This window comes from Buteo buteo, chromosome 21 (assembly GCF_964188355.1).
Source record: "Buteo buteo chromosome 21, bButBut1.hap1.1, whole genome shotgun sequence".
NCBI lineage: Eukaryota > Metazoa > Chordata > Aves > Accipitriformes > Accipitridae > Buteo > Buteo buteo.
This window is the reverse complement of record NC_134191.1, coordinates 21118009-21138720: the sequence shown is the minus strand read 5'-3', so window position 1 is coordinate 21138720 and position 20712 is coordinate 21118009. Positions and strand designations below refer to the sequence as shown.

The window sequence follows — 20712 nt, the reverse complement described above, 5'->3', positions numbered from 1 at the left end:
TCTCCATCAGCTGTTTTCCAGTCTCTTCCACCTCACCCCAGCTCAGGTGCTCAGGGCTGACTGGGGGCTGGCGACCCTCGGGGCAGCCGCAGGAACCGCTCCGACCTTGGTTGTGGGGTTGTCCCTGGGGCTGAGCGCTCGGGCCCAGGGCTGGCGACCACGGAAGGGCCCGTGGGCCGTGAGGAATCCAGGTCCCCCCAGCCCCGTCCACGCTGGGAGATACCTGCCCCTGCCCCTGGTCTTATCCCCATCCCTATCCCCATCCCCATCCCTATCCCCCTCCTCGCCCCGGCTGCCCCCACCCCATCTCTCCTCCATTTCTCCTCAGGCCGCTCAGCCTCCCGCCCCCTCTAGCTGTGACTGACAGCCCGCCTCCGGCTCCGCTGATTGGCTCAGCCGTGGCCAATGGCGCAGCTGTTGCCAGGCCGGCAGGGGCAGCCGAGGCCTCTCCTCACAGAGCTGCCCCCCGCCGCTGGCGAAGGTGGACGGATGGATCCCCGGAGGGATGTCCCTGACTTTTTCTGGGAATGCTGTCCCGGAGCCCAGCCAGAACTAGGGCCGTGCCTTCCCCAGCCCGCTCTTCCCCCGCCTTGTTAGGTCTCCTTGTTGCCACCAGCTGGTTCCCAAGGCTGGGCCCGGTCCACTCTCCTGGAAGCCAGGGCTGTGGCCTTGGCTTTTCGCCCTGCTCCCTCCCCTCGGCATCCTCAGCTCCACCACCTCAGGGTCACTGCAGCCAAGGCTGCTGCCGACTTTCAAATCCCCAACCAGTTCCTCCTTGTTCACCAGCGCCAGGTCCAGCACAGCACCTCTCCTGGGTTCCTCCATCTCCGATTGGGTTCCTCCCTCTCCTCTGGCTTCTTCCATCTCCGACTGGGTTCCTGCCTCTCCTTCTGGGTTCCTCCCTCTCCTTCTGGGTTCCTCCATCACCAGCACCACGTCCAGCAGAGCACCTTTCCTTCTAGATTCCTGCCTCTCCTTTGGGTTCCTCCATCTCCTATTGGGTTCCTCCCTCTCTTTCTGGGTTCCTCCATCACCAGCACCAGGTTAAACAGAGCACCTCTCCTTCTGGGTTCCTCCATCTCCTCTGGGTTCCTCCCTCTCCTCTGGGTTCCTCCATCAGCAGCACCAGGTCCAGCAGAGCACCTCTCCTTCTGGGTTCCTCCATCTCCTATTGGGTTCCTCCCTCTCTTTCTGGGTTCCTCCATCACCAGCACCAGGTTAAACAGAGCACCTCTCCTTCTGGGTTCCTCCCTCTCCTTCTGGGTTCCTCCATCAGCAGCACCAGGTCCAGCAAAGCACCTCTCCTTCTGGGTTCCTCCATCACCAGCACCACGTCCAGCAGAGCACCTTTCCTTCTAGATTCCTGCCTCTCCTTTGGGTTCCTCCCTCTCCTTCTGGGTTCCTCCCTATCCTTCTGGGTTCCTGCATCACCAGCACGACGTCCAGCAGAGCACCTCTCCTTCTGGGTTCCTCCCTCTCCTCTAGGTTCCTCCCTCTCCTTCTGGGTTCCTCCATCACCAGCACCAGGTCCAGCAGAGCACCTCTCCTTCTGGGTTCCTGCCTCTCCTTCTGGGTTCCTCCATCACCAGCACCAGGTTAAACAGAGCACCTCTCCTTCTGGGTTCCTCCATCACCAGCACCACGTCCAGCAGAGTACCTTTCCTTCTAGATTCCTGCCTGTCCTTTGGGTTCCTCCATCTCCTTCTGGGTTCCTCCATCACCAGCACCAGGTCCAGCAGAGCACCTCTCCTTCTGGGTTCCTCCCTCTCCTCTAGGTTCCTCCATCTCCTTCTGGGTTCCTCCATCACCAGCACCACGTCCAGCAGAGCACCTCTCCTTCTGGATTCCTGCCTCTCCTTCTGGGTTCCTCCCTCTCCTTCTGGGTTCCTCCATCACCAGCACCACGTCCAGCAGAGCACCTCTCCTTCTGGGTTCCTCCATCTCCTATTGGGTTCCTCCCTCTCTTTCTGGGTTCCTCCATCACCAGCACCAGGTTAAACAGAGCACCTCTCCTTCTGGGTTCCTCCCTCTCCTCTGGGTTCCTCCATCAGCAGCACCAGGTCCAGCAAAGCACCTCTCCTTCTGGGTTCCTCCATCTCTTTCTGGGTTCCTCCATCACATGCCAGGAACTGCACTCTAGAAGCCTCTTAGATTGCCTGAGCCCTGCTGGACCATCCTTCCAGCAGGTACCAGGGTGGTTCAGGTTCAGGACCAGGGCCTGTGAACGTGAGGCGTGCTCTGCTGGACGTGGTGCTGGTGATGGAGGAACCCAGAAGGAGAGGGAGGAACCCAGAAGGAGAGGCAGGAACCCAGTCGGAGATGGAAGAAGCCAGAGGAGAGGGAGGAACCCAATCGGAGATGGAGGAACCCAGGAGAGGTGCTGTGCTGGACCTGGCGCTGGTGAACAAGGAGGAACTGGTTGGGGATTTGAAAGTCGGCAGCAGCCTTGGCTGCAGTGACCCTGAGGTGGTGGAGCTGAGGATGCCGAGGGGAGGGAGCAGGGCGAAAAGCCAAGGCCACAGCCCTGGCTTCCAGGAGAGTGGACCGGGCCCAGCCTTGGGAACCAGCTGGTCACACCTGTAACCAAAACAATACACCTTATATTGAACTCACTTATGCATATTCATAAGATTACAAAGACGTCATTTGCATATTCATCAGATTTCCAGGAAATCATTTGCATATGTTAACGTCCATCACGCAGGCGCACTAAAGGTCTCTGGTGGTCTTCTAGAGTCCTCTGGTGGTCTTTCGTAGTCTTCCTCACTCGTCCGCTTCTTGACCTCTCAGGTGTTTCCAAGCAGCAAGCTGGCGTCCATAACGGTTTCCTTAGCCTTTAAAACAAACACTACAAGACTACCAATCTTTGTCAAAACTTCTGTGGTTAAATGATTTGGAACAATACTTAAATTCTTATGGTTACACATTATACAGTTCCTAAGCTCCTAAGTTTCTAAGGCTACACTTCAAACTCAACACTCCCATACTTATGCTTCACAATCTTCTACTTTTTAGTCAAACCAAACTCTTTTATAATCAGATTTTAATTTTCTTTTATCTTGTTATCTAAGTCCTAAATGTTCCTACTAGATGATCTTAGCCAATTTCTCCGGCCTTGGTACAGGGCTATACAGGGGATTTCACAGCAGGTACTGGTTGGGGTTAAATGTATAAAATACAACATACATATGATTTTGCTAAAATATTAAAATTAAATATGATTAATTCTAACTAAGAACAAATCAGTGACCAATTGGTAACACCGTCTACCCACCACACCTCCGTGGTCACAGCGTGGTCACAGCCCTGTAATCCCACGCAGATTCTGGCCCTGCGAGTGGTTCTCCACGCTGCGTGCGGGAGCGTGCGGGCACTTCAGGGAAGCACCAGCTGTACTGGTTTCCCCGGGAAGGGGGCGAGAGCCTCCTCCGTCGTGCTACCTCCGTGTTGGGATGTGCGGGAGAGGGGCTGCACGTGTTTGCGCTGTGGGGTATGCGTGGACTTTACTCCCTCCTGCCCCTACGAGCCGTTCTGGGATCACGCGCGGGGGGGGTGTAACCCCTTTAGACCATCACCAGGCACAGACCAGTCAGTCCAGCTGGGAACAGCCCCAGAGCCCTTTATTTTGTATTTTTAGGTGGATCTGAGAAGCTGAGAAGCCTCCCAGCCCCTTTTTGCTAACAGCCACTGCTACAGCTGCCGCCTCCGGCACCTTCTCCTCCGCTGCGGTACCAGCATCGCGTGCTAGGGAGGAAGAAAGAAAGCCTGTGAGCGTATGGACAGGGAGAAGGCAGAGAAATCCTGCAGGCGTCGCTCAGGCCACCGGTGATGGGATCTGCTTGCGACGAAGCCTCCAGTTGCCTATGAAGAGGGGGAGGCCCCTGATGCCCAAGGCCCTGAGAAGGTCCCAGGTGCAGCTGATGAGCCTGGGGCTGAGTCGAGTGGGGCAGAGACCTTGGGGGTCCCGTACAGGCGTCCCCCTCGGGGCAAGGTGTCTTGGGGCAGGACTCTGCGAGGGAAGGACGTGCTCTCTGGTTTGGAACGGGGAGAGGCGGCCATCGGAGGGATCCCTCTGTCTTCAGCCAGGACTTTCACGTCCCACATGGAAAGCCAATTCTAGGTGCCCAGGCAGCCCCCTTGGCTGCCAGGGAGGTCCAGCCCAAAGCCAGCCTCCAGAACCTGCTTCCGTCTCACCAGGGGTGTCAGAGAAATGCCCTCTTTCCCCCAGGGCTGCCCTCGGTGGAGGGACGGGCCTCGCAGCCGGGGAAGCACCATCCCTCTTTGGAGATAGTTACCAGGGGAGCTGCCTCTGCTGCTCCAGCTTCCGCCGCTTGTTCTCAGTGACGTGCCTGAAGATGGTCCTCCGTTCCTGATGCGGCTCCAGCCTCCTGAGGACCTGGGCCGCTCGTGGCGAAAGGTGGCTGCAACAACAGGGGAACGTCATCCCTCAGCCTCTGCCGGAGACCCCGCCTGCCTCTGCCCTCGCACAGCCCCTGCACCCACCCGGTGCCGCGTGTACTCAGCCTTCCACCCTGCGGTGAGCTTTGGGTCTTAGCTGCGGGGGTAACCCAGGTCATCCCCGCGTTAGGAGGCATCGGAAGGTGTCCTACGCAACCCCAGGACGCAGGCACGGGGGACGCGGACATCCCTGCGGGGTCACGGCCGCTCGAGTGCCCCCAGGCTGCGGCCGGAGCCGGCGCACACTTACTCAGGCTGGAGTCTCTGCAGCTGGGCGGCTGCTGCCATCTCCTCTGCTGGGAGAGGGTTTTCAGCCTTCCGCCACCTCCCGCCGACCTCCTTTCTCCTGGGCTGGGCTGGAGGGTGGGGAGCCCGAATGCCTTCAGTGCCGAGCACCTGCCGAGGAGGAGACGCTCTCAGCAAACCAGACGGCAAACAGAGGCGCCGTTTCCCAGAGGACCTCTCGAAAGGAGCCTGCAGCGGGACCTGGGGGCCGGGAGGCTCAGCACCAGCGTGCCCGTCATCACGGCTGACGGCTGCTTTTGCCCCTCGGGTCCTGCTGCCAATCTCTCCCTCACCCAGATGAGCGGGCAAACCCCTGCCCTGCGGCTGGGTGTCAGTCCCGCTCCCACCCCCCTGGAGACCTGCCGCCCCGACGGAGAGGGCCGCTGCTGCTCTCAGCGGTGTCAATCGCTGCCCCGTACCTGGGGCGGTTGTCGCTCCTCCCCTGCAGACCAGGCCTCCCACGCCGCCCATTCTGCCTTTGCTTGCTGTCGCCGCTCTTCCCACCGGGTCTTCACTCGCTCCCACTCTGCAGACAGCTTCCAGACCTCCTGGAGGGGACAGAAGCGCAGCAGCAGGCAGGATTAGTCTCAGCTCCCGGCGGGGCTTCCTTCGGGTCTGACCCGTGTTGGTGCCCCTTGCCTCAGCCGGTCGGTCGGCAGCGCTTTGCCCCTAACAGATCGGGGGCCGTGGAGTCACGCCAGGCTCCTCAACTCACGGCAAACACAGCGGAGTGACCAAAGACCTCCACTGTCAACGACCTAGAAAGGACTTGTACGTTCTCCATAGCCCCTGGCCCGAAGAAAAAGTGTTTCATGACAACGCGGGGGCAACAGCAGGCGGGAAGGGCGTGCAGCACCTCCCTTTTCCTGAAGAAGATCTGAAGGAGGTGACGATGAACGCACGCCAAGGGAGCCTTTCAGGACGGCTCTCTGCCCAAAGAGGCTTTTGCCGAGTCTCGAACAGCACGGTAGTTACAGCAAGGCAGAGCACGTACCTGCAGCGCTCTCCTGCAGCCTTCAGAAGACGGGAGCGCAGCGGTGGGCCTGGCTGGAGGAGCTGGCTCCTGCCTGCTTGCCTCCTTCGTCCTGGGGGAGCTGCCTGGACATGGTGGGAGCAGACTGCAAAGAGACACCAGGAGGAGGCGGCGTGAGCGTGGGGCAGGTGGGTGCCCCATGCTCTCCGTCTGCTATCAAAGCTCCCCAGGCTGGCAGAAGAAGCGGTGGAGGTGGGACCGTTTCCCATCAGATGGATGGGAGAGGACTGCACCTCAGGTCTGCTGTAGGAGCAAGCAAAGTAACGTGGGGTGCGCTCAACCTCCGCTGCCTTCCCCACTAAGGGGCCTGTGATGGGGCAAACAAGCTCGTAAAAACCGTGGGGCACGTGCCAGGGACCTTCCCGAGTCCCTACAGCCGGAGTTTCCAAAGGGGACGTCTCTCCTACGTGGGCGCAAGGGTCCCTTTCATCCCTTCCCACAAGGGTCTCACCTGGCAGAAGGCTTCTTCTTCTCCGTGTCTTGCTGCCTGGTGCCCGGCCCCTGGTTTGGCAGCGCGGGGAGGGAATACTTCACCCGCCTCTGCAGCAGCTTGTCAGGCGCCTGGCTTCCCTCTGTACCTGGGAAAGGAGGAAGCTCTTCAGAGCAGCCCCGTGGGGAGTGCGTTTGAACCGGGCTCTGGACAGCAGGGACCCCTTCCCGTACCTCTTCTGACCCTGTGCTTTTCTGCAACCTTCTTGTGCCAGGCGGAGAAAGCCTCGGACGCCGGTCTGCCGATCACCAGGAACTGAAACCTGGAACGCGAATGATGACACAGGCTTGAAGACCGGTGACCTCCTACCCTCTGCAGCTTGCCGGCACTAATCCTCCCGACTGCCGTGGAGGCGTCGCATCCCTTTTCCTTTGTGGCCCTGCACAGGTTTTAGCGGCAATCTCCCCCAACCCAACGCTGCCTCACCATGTGCAGTTGGTTCTCGCTGATGGCAATGGCAACAGGCTGGGCGTGAGAAACACGATCACGATGCCGGGTCACTCCAGGAGAATACACGCATAGTGCCAGCTCAGCATTAGTTAACCAGAAACCAGTCGCTTCACGATTGATCCCTGGCTCGATGCCGAATGTCGAGCCCTGACAACGCGTGCTCCTGAGCAGGAGCTGGGAAGCCGCCCGCTCGGCCGGTCAAGGGCTGCAGAGGAAAAGCACTCACCTCGGGAACGCGTGGGCAGGAGCAGCCTGCACCTCCTGAGCGGCGGTCGCTCCACCGGAGACAGCTGCCCCTGGCATCCACAGCCTCTGCAAAGCGACACAGAGCTGTTAGAAGGTTTCCAAGGCAGTTTCCTCTTGGCTCCCAAAGGAAGCAGACCTGTCTCCCGCTCCAAAAGCAAGCCGCTTCTCCAAACCTCTCTGCCAAATCCTCCTCCATCAGCGTTAGCCCTTGCTCTGCTCTGGAGAAGCTGCACAGCCAACACTGAGACCGCCCGCGCAATAACACCGCTGGGCTTTTTGTAGGGCAAGGACCCAGGAGAAACTTTCTTTGCTAATGGAGAAGTCAGCGGGGGCAAGCACGGGGAAAGGTGTTTGACTGTCCTGCCACGTCCAGGCTGGCCAACGGCGACCGGGTTGCTCACCCTTCCTTAGGCTTCCCAAAGACACGGAAGCAGCCCTCAAAACCTCGAGCGACTTACAGTGTGAAGCAGCGCAATCCGGCTGGCCTTCCTCTCCAGCCCTGTGACGCAGTCAGAATAGAACCGCATGCACAGGAGGTCGTCTTTGCAGGACAGAACACCAATGCCCTTGAAGGCGAAGGAGAGGCGCTGCCCGTTCTTCAGTTGGGAAGAGTACAAGAGGATGGTCTCTTGCACGCAGTCCTTCACCACGTGCTGTGGGAAGGAGGTGGCTCGCGACAGCCGCTTGTAGTTCAGCGGCTCGATCTTGACATTGCCTGCGAGGAGGAGGAACGTGGTCACTGTCACAGCAGGCCAAATTTCCACATAAGATTCATAACAAAATGCCAGAGGGAAGGGCGCTCTTAGAAACAGGGGAGCAGTTAGTTTGCGGGGAGCTCAAGCCACCCCCTGACCTTTAGAGGCAGTTCTCTACTTCTCCCAGCCCTTCCCAAAGAGCCGAGAGCACACGGTCCCCCCCCAGACATGGAGGGGGAAAGCGGAGGGTGGCCGCTGCTTTCTCACCAGGGATAACCACTGTGGGGAACGCGAGCTCCTGCACACACAACACATCAAGCTCCAGTCGGAAGACGGGTCTTCGAACCACGTACACCTCTTCTTTGCCCTGGAATTGCTCTTGGAGCATAGCGAAGGTCCCGAGTCCTGCGACCAGGACACCCTGCCCAGGAAAAAGACAAAAAGGCTGATGAGCGAGTACTTCAGAGATGGGAAAAGTGAAAGCTTAGGAAAAGGCCCGTGTTCTCCATTTGTTTTCTTGCCTGCCTCAAAATATTCGCTGACATCCCTTGGCTAGAGAAGATCCCAGGCAATTCCAGCCCAGGGAGGGAATACCCCTGGGACTGATTCCCAGGGATTATCCTTGGCATGGCACCAGCATAATCGCCTGCCTCTCTGCTCGGCCTCTCCGCTCTGACCACAGCGAAGGGTGAAGCCCTATCGTGTGCTGAATGCTTTCTCAGACTAGATCTGGACTTGGTTTCTCTCCCGGTTGACCAAGAAGCAGCTCTGGGCACACGGGCTTGTCTCGGTGTGCCGCCACGATGCTCAGGGAGGGCTCGCTTCCCGGGGCCCAGGCCCTCCGGGGCAAAGGGGGAGCAAGACGCCAGCCCACCTTGTCCTGCTTCAGCTGTCCCAGGATGTACGCAGACACAGCATCCCAAATAGCCACAACCTCTGGAAAGCAAAGGAAAGAGGTGTTGGGCTCCAGGCCAGCCAGCTCACAGCCTCTCGGCAAGCTCCTCGCCCAGGGGTTGACAGATGCCGGCGTCCGCAAACAGCCCAGACAAACGCGGCCACGGCTGCGGAGCTGGGCTGTGCCCCGATTTCCAACTGCCAGCCTTACTCTGCTCCCGGGGCAGGGCTGGGGTACAAATGGGGATGTGGGAAGGGCTCAGGACCGGGGCTGTGGCCATCTAACCCCCAGAAAGCCTTGGCACCCCAGAGCCCAGGACGTGATCTGCCAGCCTGGTGGCACAAGGGGGTCCCACGGGGAGGACGAGAGGTTCTCCCAAAGGAGACTTTCTTCAAGGGAAAGGGCTGACTTACAGCACAGGCATTTCCAGCCGGCTCGCGAGAGCCTTGTGGGAGGTGTAGCTGTCCCCCCCAGCCCCCGGGACACAGAAGCCCTTTTCATCCCAGAGCCGGAACCCCACGAGGGGCCAGCTTCCAGGGAAAGCTGGCCCTGGATGGCCCCCCTCGCAAGGGGACGGAGCCATTCCCATGGGAGCCTCGGGGCTCCGGGCAGCACCAAGACCTGGTTGCCACATCGTCCCCCGAGTCCAGTGGGACCCCCAGGCAGGGCTCTCGCAGCAGCCCCCAGCCCTGTCCAGTCACCCCCACAGCCCGGCAGCTGCAGCTTTTTCCAGAGGCCAGCCCCGCTGCGACCCCTCGGGAAGGAATTCCCAAACCCCTTACCCTTGGTGGAGAGCTGCAGGAGCGTGGGGAACAAGCTGCTGAGCTCCAAGCTGACGGCCACGGTGCAGCAGCCCTCCATCGCGCCTGCCGCTTGCCCTCCGCTCAGGGAAAGGGATGCTCTTCGCAGCTCCTCGCCCAAAACTCCTCTCCGACGTGCCCCTGCTCCTCTGCGGGTCACAACGGGTGCCCCCAGCGCAGCCCCGCTGCCTCCCGATCCCGCTCCTGGCTGTGGAGCAGCTCCGAAGCGCAGCAGTGGGGAGCCCCTGAGCAGTGCCCAGCAGCGCCCAAGCCTCGCCGGGAAGTGACGGCAGCGCTGGGGAGACCTCCCTGGGATGCGGGGCATCCCCCTGTGACATCAGCCCGCATCGTTTGAAGGTGCATTATGACGCCAGCAGGGAGCCGGCGCAGCTGGGGAGAGAGGAGATGGATTTCCCTTCTCGTCCTGGGAAGCAGTCATCCCCGTTCTCTCCGAGTTGCTCCGGCAGAGCTTGCCGTTACCTGTGCTGGGAATTGTTAGGATGAATAGCCTGGCTTAGCACTAGAAGCTAAAGGAGTTGAAGCCTCAGGCCGCAAGAGCTGAGCCAGAGTCAACTTTTTGATAAAGCTAATGCTGCTAACCCAGAACTAGCTGAAAGTGGCAGATGCGAGCAGAATGAAGACGACCAAGGAAACCATTCCGAGAGAACGAGGTAACTTCAGAAGAATGCCGGCCCAGTGTGGAAGAATTGCTGGAGGTGACTTACTGACATGTCCCCCCGCCTCTCTTACGGGAAGGCGAACCGCCAGGGTGGAATACAGTGGATATGCAAGGAATCTGTTCCATAATAATTCCCTAAGCAACATAATCTGCAACCTTTGACGTCAGCAACACGAGGGGAGCTTGGTGTGCTGACTCTGAGAAACAACACGGAGGGCGGAGCAGAGCGGAGACACCGCGGCCAGGCTCTGCGAAATCACCGCAGGGATGGGGAACTGGAACCACAGGAACAAGAATGGAAGGTTCCTGCATTGAATCCACTAGAGCAAGGAGGTGAAGCAATGGGGTTCTGTCAACGCTGTTGTCTTACTTCTGACTTATAAGTGCCCAGCTCTGGAGCACTGACATGGAACTTTGCTCATTATAATCTCATTATAATAGCAAAACACACCTCTGTCCCAAAAGCTACCTGCCTCTAAGGTGCAACCACCCCTCACTGAGCATGCGCTCTGAATTTTCTCTAGCATAGACCTTTAGAAGTAAAGCGAGGAGATTTTACACCCATCATGATAAAGGTATGTATGACTAGAGTCACTCAAGCTCCACCTAAAAATAAGAAAATAGTATAAAAGGGCTTAAGAGAGGAGGAATGCTGGGGAAGATACCATCATAGACAAGTCGGGAGGACATCGCTGACTTCTGGGATCAGTCGAGGGGTTGAACCTCTCTTCCCCTCCCCGCCCCGCCCCCCCCAATGAGATGCCTACTGGGTGAGATTCGGACCCTCAGTTATACCGAGTGCTTCCCCGGGAAACCCAGAAATCTCTGTAGAGTTTTTCCATAATTTAGTGTGCTTGTAGTCGACTGCATTATTATTTGCACGTGCTTTGCAGACAGTGTACGTATCACCGGCAATCCAAAAGAACCTGTACTCCTCTTGCTTTAATAAACTGTACTATTCATTAAAATCTAGCCGTGATAGCTCGTTGAACGTGACTAAATTGAAAGGACAGTGCACTATTAGTGCATCTGTAATCGTGATAGTTCAATATATCGAACGTGACCGGAGTTAGAGTGCTGAATTGGGCATCACTCAGAATCTAAGCCTGGCCGCCCCCAGCCCCTCTGATATCTGAGGACAAGCTGGAATGCACGGGGGTTTATTTTCTGCCAAACTTTGTTACGCTTTAACGCAGCAGTCCCCTTGTCACCATCACTGTGTCACAGTCACCATGTCTCCGTGTCACCATCACCAGCACTGTGTCACCACCTCTGGCACCATCGCTGTGTCACCGTCACCATGTCACCATCGCAATATCACCGACCCCACCATGTGGTACTGGGCCCTCTGGGAATGGGGACACCATCAGTGTCAGTGTGTCACCATCACCACCTCACAGTACCCATCCTGCTGATGGATGGCGGCACTGTCACCGTGCCACCGTCACCATGTCACTGTCACCATCATCACCCCACGGTACTCGCCCTGCTGCCATATGGTGCCACCCAGTGCCCTCCCAGTGCCCCCAGTGCCCCTCCGGTACTCCCCCAGTGCTCCCAGTGACCCCCATCCCCCCTCAATCTCAACACCCACGACCCCCTGTGACCCCTGTTGACCCCCCCTGTCCACTGCCACGCAGGCGCTGGAGCGGCAGTTTGCAGAGCAGTGGCGGGGGGGTTGCGGCGCTGCCAGTTTGAGTAAGGCTGGGGGCTGGTGCAGAGCTCCTACGGGCAGGACGTGGCCTGGCGGGTGTCCCTGCTGCAAGGTGGGGGGGTGGGGGGGGCATGGGGACAGGGATGGGACGGGGAGACCTGGGGGGGCCCTACGGCAAGGCAGGATTTGACCGTCCTCTCTCCAGCGCTGAGGCAGGCACTGGGAAAGCTCGGTGCTTGCCCCTGCATCAGCACCTTCATCTCACTCAGAGGTGGGGATACAGCACTGACCTTCCGGCACCAGGAATTGTCGTCTTTGTATCAGCCCTTCGGAAGCCCTGCCAAAGCATCTCCCAAATTCCCTGCTGGCAGGAGGCTCTCCTGTAAACCCCTGCAGTCCGAGCCTCCTCCAGACTTCTGCACCCCTGGGATGGATGCTCCTCCTGGCACCGGAGGACCGGGCCACTCTCCTACGCAGAGGCAGAGCTCCCTGGCACACTTCTACACACAACCATCGCCGCCTCGTGCCCTGCCTCTCTCGGCAAAGAAGCACCTCTAAGACGGGGGGACATGCTTCAGGCCCGTTCGTTGCCGTCACTCTCACTCCTCTCGGTATCTACAGACTCCCGAGGGGTGCTTGGGCTCCTCTTTCATTAGGCCATAAGCAGAGGCTTTGCCTATGTCTCAGGACGACGGGTGACGCCATCCAGGCCCCAAAGCCGCCTGCTGCGGGTCCTATACTGCGCGGCGGCGACTGGTGGAACGACCGACTGTCACTCCCTGCTGTACCACTCAGGGCTGGGCTCACACCACCAGATCCCACAGCTCCAGCTTCCCACCTGGCTCCCGCTTCCCAGATTGCCTTCATTGCAAGGCTGCCGTGCAGTCTGATGGAGCGAGCGAGTATTGCGCGTGCTTTTGAACCCCCCCCGGCAGGCAGGATGCCTTGGCATGGGCTGCGTCAAACAGCCGTGCTCCTGGGATGCAGCCGTCGCCTTGGGCTGCAGGTTCCTCTCTTGCTGCTCTCCCTGATGATCCGCACCCCGGCTACGAACCTCTCCGCTCGTGTGCCGGTGGTAGTTGACCAGCACCTTCACCTTCCTCGCCCTCGCGCACCCCCCCTCGCCACAGCTGAAGGTGAACAGACCAGACCTTTGGGGGTATGTTGTTTTACTGCAGAGACAGTAGAGGAGTTGTGTAGAGGGAATGGCGGAGTCCAAAAGTGGGAGCAGGGGCCTGGGGCTTGATCAGCGTCACCTGGAAGGGGAAAAGCGAGAAGAAAAAAAGGTGACCGTGGTGCCTTGTTCGCAAGAAGACTTTTGTCTTCGGCGAAGGCCGTCTGGCATAACAAGTTGATGGCCGTGCATTTGCCGTTTGCCGTGCATTGCTGTGTGCGTGCCCGGGCACTTTCAGCTAACTCCCCCTGTGCCAGTGGCACACTTGCTGGAAACCTCCTGTGTGATCAGGACATCTCTAATGGTCTGCTGCTGTTACTGATTGGCATTTCTCCCTTTTTGGAGAGGCATATAAAGGCAAGAGAAAAAAAAAGGGGCTAGGGGCAGGTAAAATCCATCCCTCGAGTGTTTTCAGAAGGCTGCTCAAAGCAAAGAGCTTCGGTTTGACACAAAATGGAGCGACGTGCCCACTCCGTCTGGCAGGGCAAGCTCATGGCTGGAGCTGAGCTGGCACTGGCACTTGCTCCAAGTCCAGAGCCCTTCTAGCTCCAGCCAGACTTTGCTAGATGCCCCTGCCCTCCCAGGTGATCCCCCCTGCATGAGAAGGGTCTGCCCTTGGCTCTGCTTGTGCCTTCTGCAGCAGTGTGTCCTCCTGAAGAGCTTGTAATGTGTGAGCACGTGTCAGCATTGAGCGCCTGAGCTAGTGCAGAGGCAAAGATGTGTTCTTTGGCCTCACTCTGCTCGGCTTTGGGCCAAGGCAAGGGAGCAGGCCTGCTGTCCTGCGGTTTGTCACTCCAGTAAGGTGGTCTGGAGTTCTGAGAAGCCCCGTTGGAAGGGGGAGATGCTTAAGGGCTGGTTGTTGCAAAGCAGGGGAGGAGATTTGGGCAGGCTGCCTTACCTTTCCCGGGCAGTAGTCTGCCGGTCCTGGCTTCACTGTTTTGTCACCTCCAATTCCACTTTTGCTTCCCATCGTGTACATGGGAGCCCTTTTTTTGTAGGTGTCCACTTCCACCTTGGGGAATGCAGCAGGACCTGGCGTCTGTAAGAGAGGCAGGGAGGTTGTTGGGTACAAAAGGCAGCAAACAAGAACAACAAAAGTTGATTCTTGCCGGGTGCCCACGCGGGCTGCGCTAGTTGAGCTGGCTGGCCAGAGAAGTGGCGTGAGAGGCACGGAGCGATTGGAACAAGGGCCCCTCCTGTTCCCCTGCAGAGAGGCAGATTTCGCAGAGGAGAGGGAGATTCCCATTAGTGCCGATGAGTTTTGCCCCACCAAAACTGTTAGTGTTGGAAAGCGAGGGACTGCGGGTGTCGGCGTTGCTGTTGGCAGCAGGAGAGCCACGGGACCCACGGCTTCTTGGGGTTTGCTGCTGGTGCAGGGAAGTGGGCGTGAAGAGAGGCTGCAGCCGGCGTCGGAGCCCTCCGGCCCTGAGGAGAGCAGCTGCGAGACAGCAGAGAAGCGTAGCTCACCTTGGCGAGGTCTTCAGCAAAGCCGTTGTGCTTCCTCTTCCCTTTCATGGAGTAGCAGGGGCTGGCGTGGGTGTAGGCTGTGTTGGGTCCCACCAGCCTGGGCAGGGTGTAGGTGCCAGGACCTGGAAGGGGAACGGGAAGAGAGCGTGTGTGAGTCCGGCAGGGAGAGGAGCAGCGCCTGGGTGGGAGAGAAGCAGCCTGCCAAGCCTGCTGCGAGGAGCTTGAAGGATGTCTCGCCCCTCTCCCAACGCCTCCGTCTTTTGTCGCACGTGGCGTGTGTCGGCAGCTCCAAGCCCAAGTTGCCGGTTCTTTTGTGGGATGGGAGAAGCTGGTGCTCCGGGACATCAAGCAAGCTCGTCAAGAGACCCTTGCACCCTGCTGTGTAGGCTTTTCGCTAGGCCTGTCAAAAAAGCTGCCCGGCAGGTTTTCCCTGGAGGACAGGCGGGCTGCAAGCGTGTGTATTTCCCCGAGTTCCCTTACCTGGAGTTTCATCGGTTTTGACGGCCTTGTGCCGGAAGGCCATGGACGGCGCCGGCGCGCATTTGTAGAGGTGTTGGTTGGCCTTGTCGGTGGAGTAGTCACCTAGGGAGAAGCAGAGAAAAGCAGGGAAGCCGGGCTCTCTTCCTCAAGCCAAAGAGGAAAGGTCAGGAGGAGGTGCTCAGCCACGTTTGCCTTCTGCCTGGAAACCTCTGAAGCTCCTTCGGGACGCGAGCTGATGGTTTTGTGCCCCGGTAGCACAGGGCAAAAAGGCAGGCGTGCTGCTTGTGTCGCCTGGAAGAAGTGCTGGCGAAACGGTACTCACTTGGTCCAGGGGTGACCTCGGTCGTTATCTTGGGAAGTCCGCCCATGTGCTGTGCCGGAGCCACGTACTTCCCGTTCCTGGTGATGGAGGGCTGGACGTAGTACCGAGGGCCCGGAGAGCAACTGTCTGCGCCGGGAGGTTTGGCCCTTTGGAAAGTGTACGCTGGGGCTTTGGTTTTGGTGGGATTGTGAACCAGGTAACCTAGGAAGAAAAGCCTGTGAAAGGACGCCTGCCTGCAACTCCATATTTAAAGCTACTTTCTAAGTGGAGTAGCTGGAGTTGCTGGCCACAAGAATTTCCCTTCCTGTGTGGTTTTTGTCCTCCAAGAATGATACCGGCAGGCCAATACAATGGTACAATGACTTCCGGCAAGAACAGTGTAGGCACTGTGCAAGTAATCAGAATACCACCAAAATGCAATTGTTATGAAGTATTAAATCCCCAAACCGTTGCTATGCTAACTAAAAGCAAATGTAAAGATCGCCTCTGTCACGTTTTGCTTTCCCGCAGCCCCAGTGGGAAAGAAATTGAAACCTTACTGTTATTATGGAGGAGGAGAAGAAGAAGGAAGGACCACAGCCTCATTTGTAGAGTCTAAATCCGAATTTATACACTCCAAAGCCTTATTTTTACTTTCCAAACTCTTAGTTTTGCCTTCCAAAGCCTCATTTTAGTTTCCAACACCTTCACTTTTAGGGTGCAGAGGCTCAGTGTTAGTTTGCATAGTCTCATTTTCAGGGTCCAAAGCCTCTTTTTTAGCATCCAGACAGGGATTTTCAGGGTGCAAGCTGCATCTGGAGTGTCCAAACCCTCATTCGGAGGGTCCAAAGCCCACTTTTAGGGCTCAAAGCCTCAGGCTTAGGTCCCAAAGCCTCAGGCTTAGGGTCCAAAGCTTTGATTCGAGGATTGAAAGACTTCAATTGTAGGGTGCCAACCCTCATTTTAAGGTACAAACTCCTCACTTAGGGCTCAAAGCCTCATTTCCTTAATGTCCGAGGCATATAATGAGCATCCAAAGACCCAGCTGTAGGGTCCAAAGCCCCGTTTTGGGGCCCCAAGTCTGGAGAAAAGGAGGCTGACGGGAGACCTTGTCGCTCTCTACAGCTACCTGAAAGGAGGTTGTAGTGAGGTGGGTGCTGGTCTCTTCCATCAAGTCACTTGCGATAGGACAAGAGGAAACTTGTCCACCGGACAAGCCCACCAGGACTGGACCCCTCGGCTGACCGGACACCTCGGCTGACTGAACCAACGCTGGACCCAGGACCGGTGAAATCTTTCTCTCTTCCTTTTTCTCTCTCTGTCTTCTTCTCTCTTTCCTTTGCCACAATCCCTACACCTCATCCGTTTCAAAAGAGAAACCGTTGACCAAGTCTGAGACTAAGAGTGGGTCCAGCCGCCCCTGGGCCCTTCTCTGAGGAGGAGTCTGGAAAGCGAGGGGGTCTGCTCTGAACCTCCTGACTCAACGGGAGGGATCTCCTTATTCCCTCAGTTGATGTATATGGTTACACGGTTTACAGAAGTAGTCTTATGCCAGTTCCTGTTGTGAGAAACCCTGCCACCTACTACCACGCCTCCCCAGTTCAGTTGGCTTCTGTCATGAATAAAATCTTCAACCGATCGTTTGGTGTCGTTTCACCTTCATTTAGCCCGAGGGAATTTCGAATTCAACACGACTCCCTGGTCTGTCCAGTCTGGGTCGTTACATTTTTTGGCGTAGTCAGCAGGATTCCCTCGCTGTTGCTAAAGCGATCTTTGGGACCAGGTCCTTACTGTGACCCCTCTCTGAGAGGAGTCATACACAAGGGGAAATAGTCCTCAGAGGACTTAATAATCTGATTTTGTCGTGGTCTCCCTGGGAGATCCCACCATAGAGATAGTCCTCAGAGGACTGCTAAAGTATCTGATCCCTGTACTTGTGTGTTCATTATGGCTTCCCTGGGAAGTCAGACTGTAGGCTGTACCCCTCTCCTGAAGGGATTAGAGGGCTACAATGCTCGACCCTCTCCCCTTGGTATGACTTGGGCCCGTAACAATTGGCATGCTCCGCAAGCTGTAGCCGATAGAATTCTCGTTTTGGCTGAAGAATGAAGGTTGAGGCAAGGGAAAGGGAAGGCGTTGGTTTGCGGAGTTTTAGGAGCCGCTTTGGTGGCAGCACAACAGGACAAATGCGTAACCCGACAAGCAGAAGGGAAGATGATTAAATCCCCTCAAGACTTTGTGAAAGCTTTGCAGGAGCAACCAGAAAATGAGATAAGGAGCCTTTCTGACCGACTGACCACTGAGCGAATGACTAACCAGAGACTACATACTGCTTTGACTGAGGCTCTGGAGCGGGAAACAGTATTAAGAGAGCAATTAGATGAAACCCGCTCCCAGATCACTGTAGAAAATGTGGGTGCAGACTCTGATGGGGAATAGGAATCAAAATCATACTGGTGGACCTCCCAACAGTGGGAGAGGTGCCTTTAACCCTTAAAACTCCACTGAACACCTATTCATGGGCAGCTGCTGATACACATGGAAAAGACCACCAAATCCACACGCGATGGATAATACTCTCGTTTTAATCTGTGTATGTTTTATATTTGCATTTTGTAGAACCAAAGAGAAATGGAGAAAGACGGCAAGGGACCTGCTTTGGTCCTAACTATATTAATTGTTATTTGTGTTATCAGTTTATTGTTATTTGTAATTTTTGCCTGTTATTATAGGGAAAGATGCTTTGGGGAGCCTTCTCCCTCATCCTGATCCTTTCTGCTGGAGGACAGGGGAAAGATTCTCCAGATTTAGCTTGGAAGTTGATTCAAGGTTTCCTGCACCTCTGAAATGACACCAGTTGAGGTGTTTGTACAAAAGAATTCAATTCGACCTCATTAATCTAAATATCACCAATCTTGTGAAACCCAAATTGCTCCTGAAACAACGCTTCCAGGGCACCTCTCGTGGCTACTATTCAAAGATTTATCTTCTTCTCTGAGGAGGGAACCTTGAATCTTGTGATGTTGTTAAAAAGAACACGGGGTACATGGGATGTTAAATTTCACCGACGGAGAATGCTGTCTCACCATACACAACGCAACAACCTCCTCAGAAGAAGCATGAACGAAGATGAGAGAAGTTACAAGACAAGACTGGAAAACTTTTCCAAGCAATGCAACCAAGAGACTGGCTTAACAGAGGATCATTGCTGACCTCTCTCCTAACGTCCTTGGGACTCACAGCGTGGGGAAAATAGCTTGTTAGGATTGGACTCATGTTGTTATGTGGATTTTTTTGTTCTTAATGGTTGGCTTTACAGTTGTTACACTGTTCAAAGTTTATACTGTTTTGTACTGTTTGAAGGTTTGTACACGTTCTCTCTCTCTCTCCCTCTCTCTCTCTCCTTTTCTTGCCTTCTCCTTTCTTTATATCTAAATCACCAGCATGGGAGAAGACTGTGGAGAATCCAGGAAGATAATATAGACAATGTTTGAGCCACGGAGTGGTGCGAGAGACTGAAAGAGTTAATGTCTCAAACATTGTGGTGGGGCAAGTTCTGCTTAAAGACAAACCCTGCACAGCAAGGAACCAAGGTGAAAAGCCCATCAGCTCAGACATCAGCAACAGGAGGCGGAGGGCGTGCTGGAGGGTGCGCAGCTCCCTCTTCCGATGAGCTCTTCTGATACAAAGGTCAAACAATGGCCGTGTCTGCAGGGAAAGAGAAGTTACTCCACAAACGACCCCCAAGCCCAAAGGCTCACAGCCTGCTCACTAACCTGACGAGTTCGGGTGACCACCCGAAGGAGGGGCAAGGCTGATAAAAGGACACAAACTGAAGCCCCGGGTGCGCAAGCCCACCGGGACTGGACCCCTCGGCTGACTGGACACCTCGGCTGACTGAACCAACGCTGGACCCAGGACCGGTGAAATCTTTCTCTCTTCCTTTTTCTCTCTCTGTCTTCTTCTCTCTTTCCTTTGCCACAATCCCTACACCTCATCCGTTTCAAAAGAGAAACCGTTGACCAAGTCTGAGACTGAGAGTGGGTCCAGCCGCCCCTGGGCCCTTCTCTGAGGAGGAGTCTGGAAAGCGAGGGGGTCTGCTCTGAACCTCCTGACTCAACGGGAGGGATCTCCTTATTCCCTCAGTTGATGTATGTAGGGGTCGGCGTTCGGAAGATCTCGCGTTGTCACGGAAAGTTAGAGGGTTAGTCGCAGCCTTGTGATGTACCTGTAACCCCACCTCCCCTTGTTAGTATAAAAGGAATTAACTGCGCAATAAAAGCCGGAAGTTGGCGCTCACACTGTGTGTGTTATCTGTCTCTTTCCCTGGTCCGGGCCGACCAGTGATCTAAGCGTGGCACCTTGATATGTAGCGAATGCTACATAGTGGTGACCCCGACGTGATCGGTTGCCTAGGCGACGATGGAACTTGCGCAAGTGATTAAGGTGTTGAAAGGGTTGGCTAATGAGGTGGGTGCCCGAGGAACGATTAGGAGGGGCCCCACGGGCGAATGCATCCAATGGGTGCTGCGCCGGGGAGGGATGAGTTCTCCCACAGAAGTTTTTAGTCCCCCAAATTGGGGAGTGGTTCGGGAGATGTTGCTTCAGTCGGCGCTCGAGGGTGAGCACGGCGCTGCGGACCGATTACGAGCTTGGGACATGGTGGAGGGGGTAGTTAAGGTGGGACAAAAGGCTAGGGAGTGCAGGTCGGCGGCGCGAGCTATCCTGTTTGCGGATGAAGCGCCGGTTCGAAAACAACGGGGGACAGTGCCCCCAGGGACGGTGGGACAAGATCAGACGGAGTGGGTGGTTGTGGAGCGGGGCTCGCGGAGCGGTTCCTCTCTGACTGATAGCGTGGACTCAGAGGGTGCGGCAGAGATAGGGGTTTTTCCGGTGGAGACGGTACCTCCGAGACTGGATGGGCCCTCTCTGCGGCGGGCATGGGAGGTGTTACGGCAGGATCTTCTGAAGGAGTTGCGGGACTGCCTCCTGGACTGGGTTCCCGGCGGGGATGTTAAGGGGGATTTGTACCGTCAGGTGAAGGAATGGGAGGAAAGAACGCCCCCGGAGGGGGAGCTCAGGAAGCTGAGAGAGTTAAAAACTGTAGTAGCGGGGGAACCACCCCCCGGCGAGGGAAACCAGGCGCCCTTGCCGGGAGAGCAGGCGGAGTTTCTGCCTGCCGAGCCTATGCAGGTTGACTCTGTGCCTGCCGAGCCTCTGCCTGCGCAGGCTGCGCCAGTGCCTGCGGCGGCCGAGCCTTTGCCTGTGCAGGCTGAGTTTTTGCCTGTGGCGGCCGAGCCTCTGCCTGCGCAGGCTGCGCCAGTGCCTGCGGCGGGTGAGCCTTTGCCTGTGGCGGCCGAGCCTCTGCCTGCGCAGGCTGCGCCAGTGCCTGCGGCGGGTGAGCCTTTGCCTGTGGCGGCCGAGCCTCTGCCTGCGCAGGCTGCGCCAGTGCCTGCGGCGGCCGCGCCTTTGCCTGTGGCGGCCGAGCCGCTGCCTGCGCAGGCTGCGCCAGTGCCTGTGCGGGCCGGGCCTTTGCCTGCGGCGGCCGGGCCCGTGCCTGTGGTGGCTGAACCTTTGCCTGCGCGGGCCGGGCCTCTGCCTGTGG

The 20712-nt window shown here is 57.0% G+C and overlaps 2 protein-coding genes across 3 annotated transcripts; both read right to left on the bottom strand.

The window, feature by feature from the left end:
* Nucleotides 1-3566: 3566 nt before the first annotated feature.
* Nucleotides 3567-9865, bottom strand: LOC142042746 (uncharacterized). The gene is made up of 12 exons (XM_075052971.1): nt 9335-9865; nt 8532-8593; nt 7925-8078; nt 7421-7677; nt 6943-7028; nt 6440-6528; nt 6228-6354; nt 5738-5861; nt 5163-5291; nt 4709-4854; nt 4296-4421; nt 3567-3744 (listed from the first exon to the last, which is right to left on the bottom strand). The coding sequence occupies exons 1-12, from the start codon at nt 9675-9677 to the stop codon at nt 3678-3680; spliced, it is 1710 nt and encodes a 569-aa protein (XP_074909072.1). The 5' UTR covers nt 9678-9865; the 3' UTR covers nt 3567-3677.
* A 2508-nt stretch (nt 9866-12373) lies between these two features.
* Nucleotides 12374-16289, bottom strand: LOC142042650 (ciliary microtubule associated protein 1A-like). Of its 2 annotated transcripts, XM_075052788.1 has the most exons (6): nt 16237-16289; nt 15129-15329; nt 14807-14908; nt 14327-14448; nt 13758-13898; nt 12374-12941 (listed from the first exon to the last, which is right to left on the bottom strand). In XM_075052788.1, exons 2-6 carry the CDS (start codon nt 15172-15174, stop codon nt 12855-12857), a joined length of 498 nt encoding a protein of 165 aa, XP_074908889.1. In that variant the 5' UTR covers nt 15175-15329; nt 16237-16289; the 3' UTR covers nt 12374-12854. The 2 variants fall into 2 exon arrangements, with proteins under 2 accessions (XP_074908889.1, XP_074908888.1); XM_075052787.1 differs by lacking the exon at nt 16237-16289 and having other exon boundaries at nt 15129-15412.
* Between the last annotated feature and the right edge of the window lie 4423 nt (nt 16290-20712).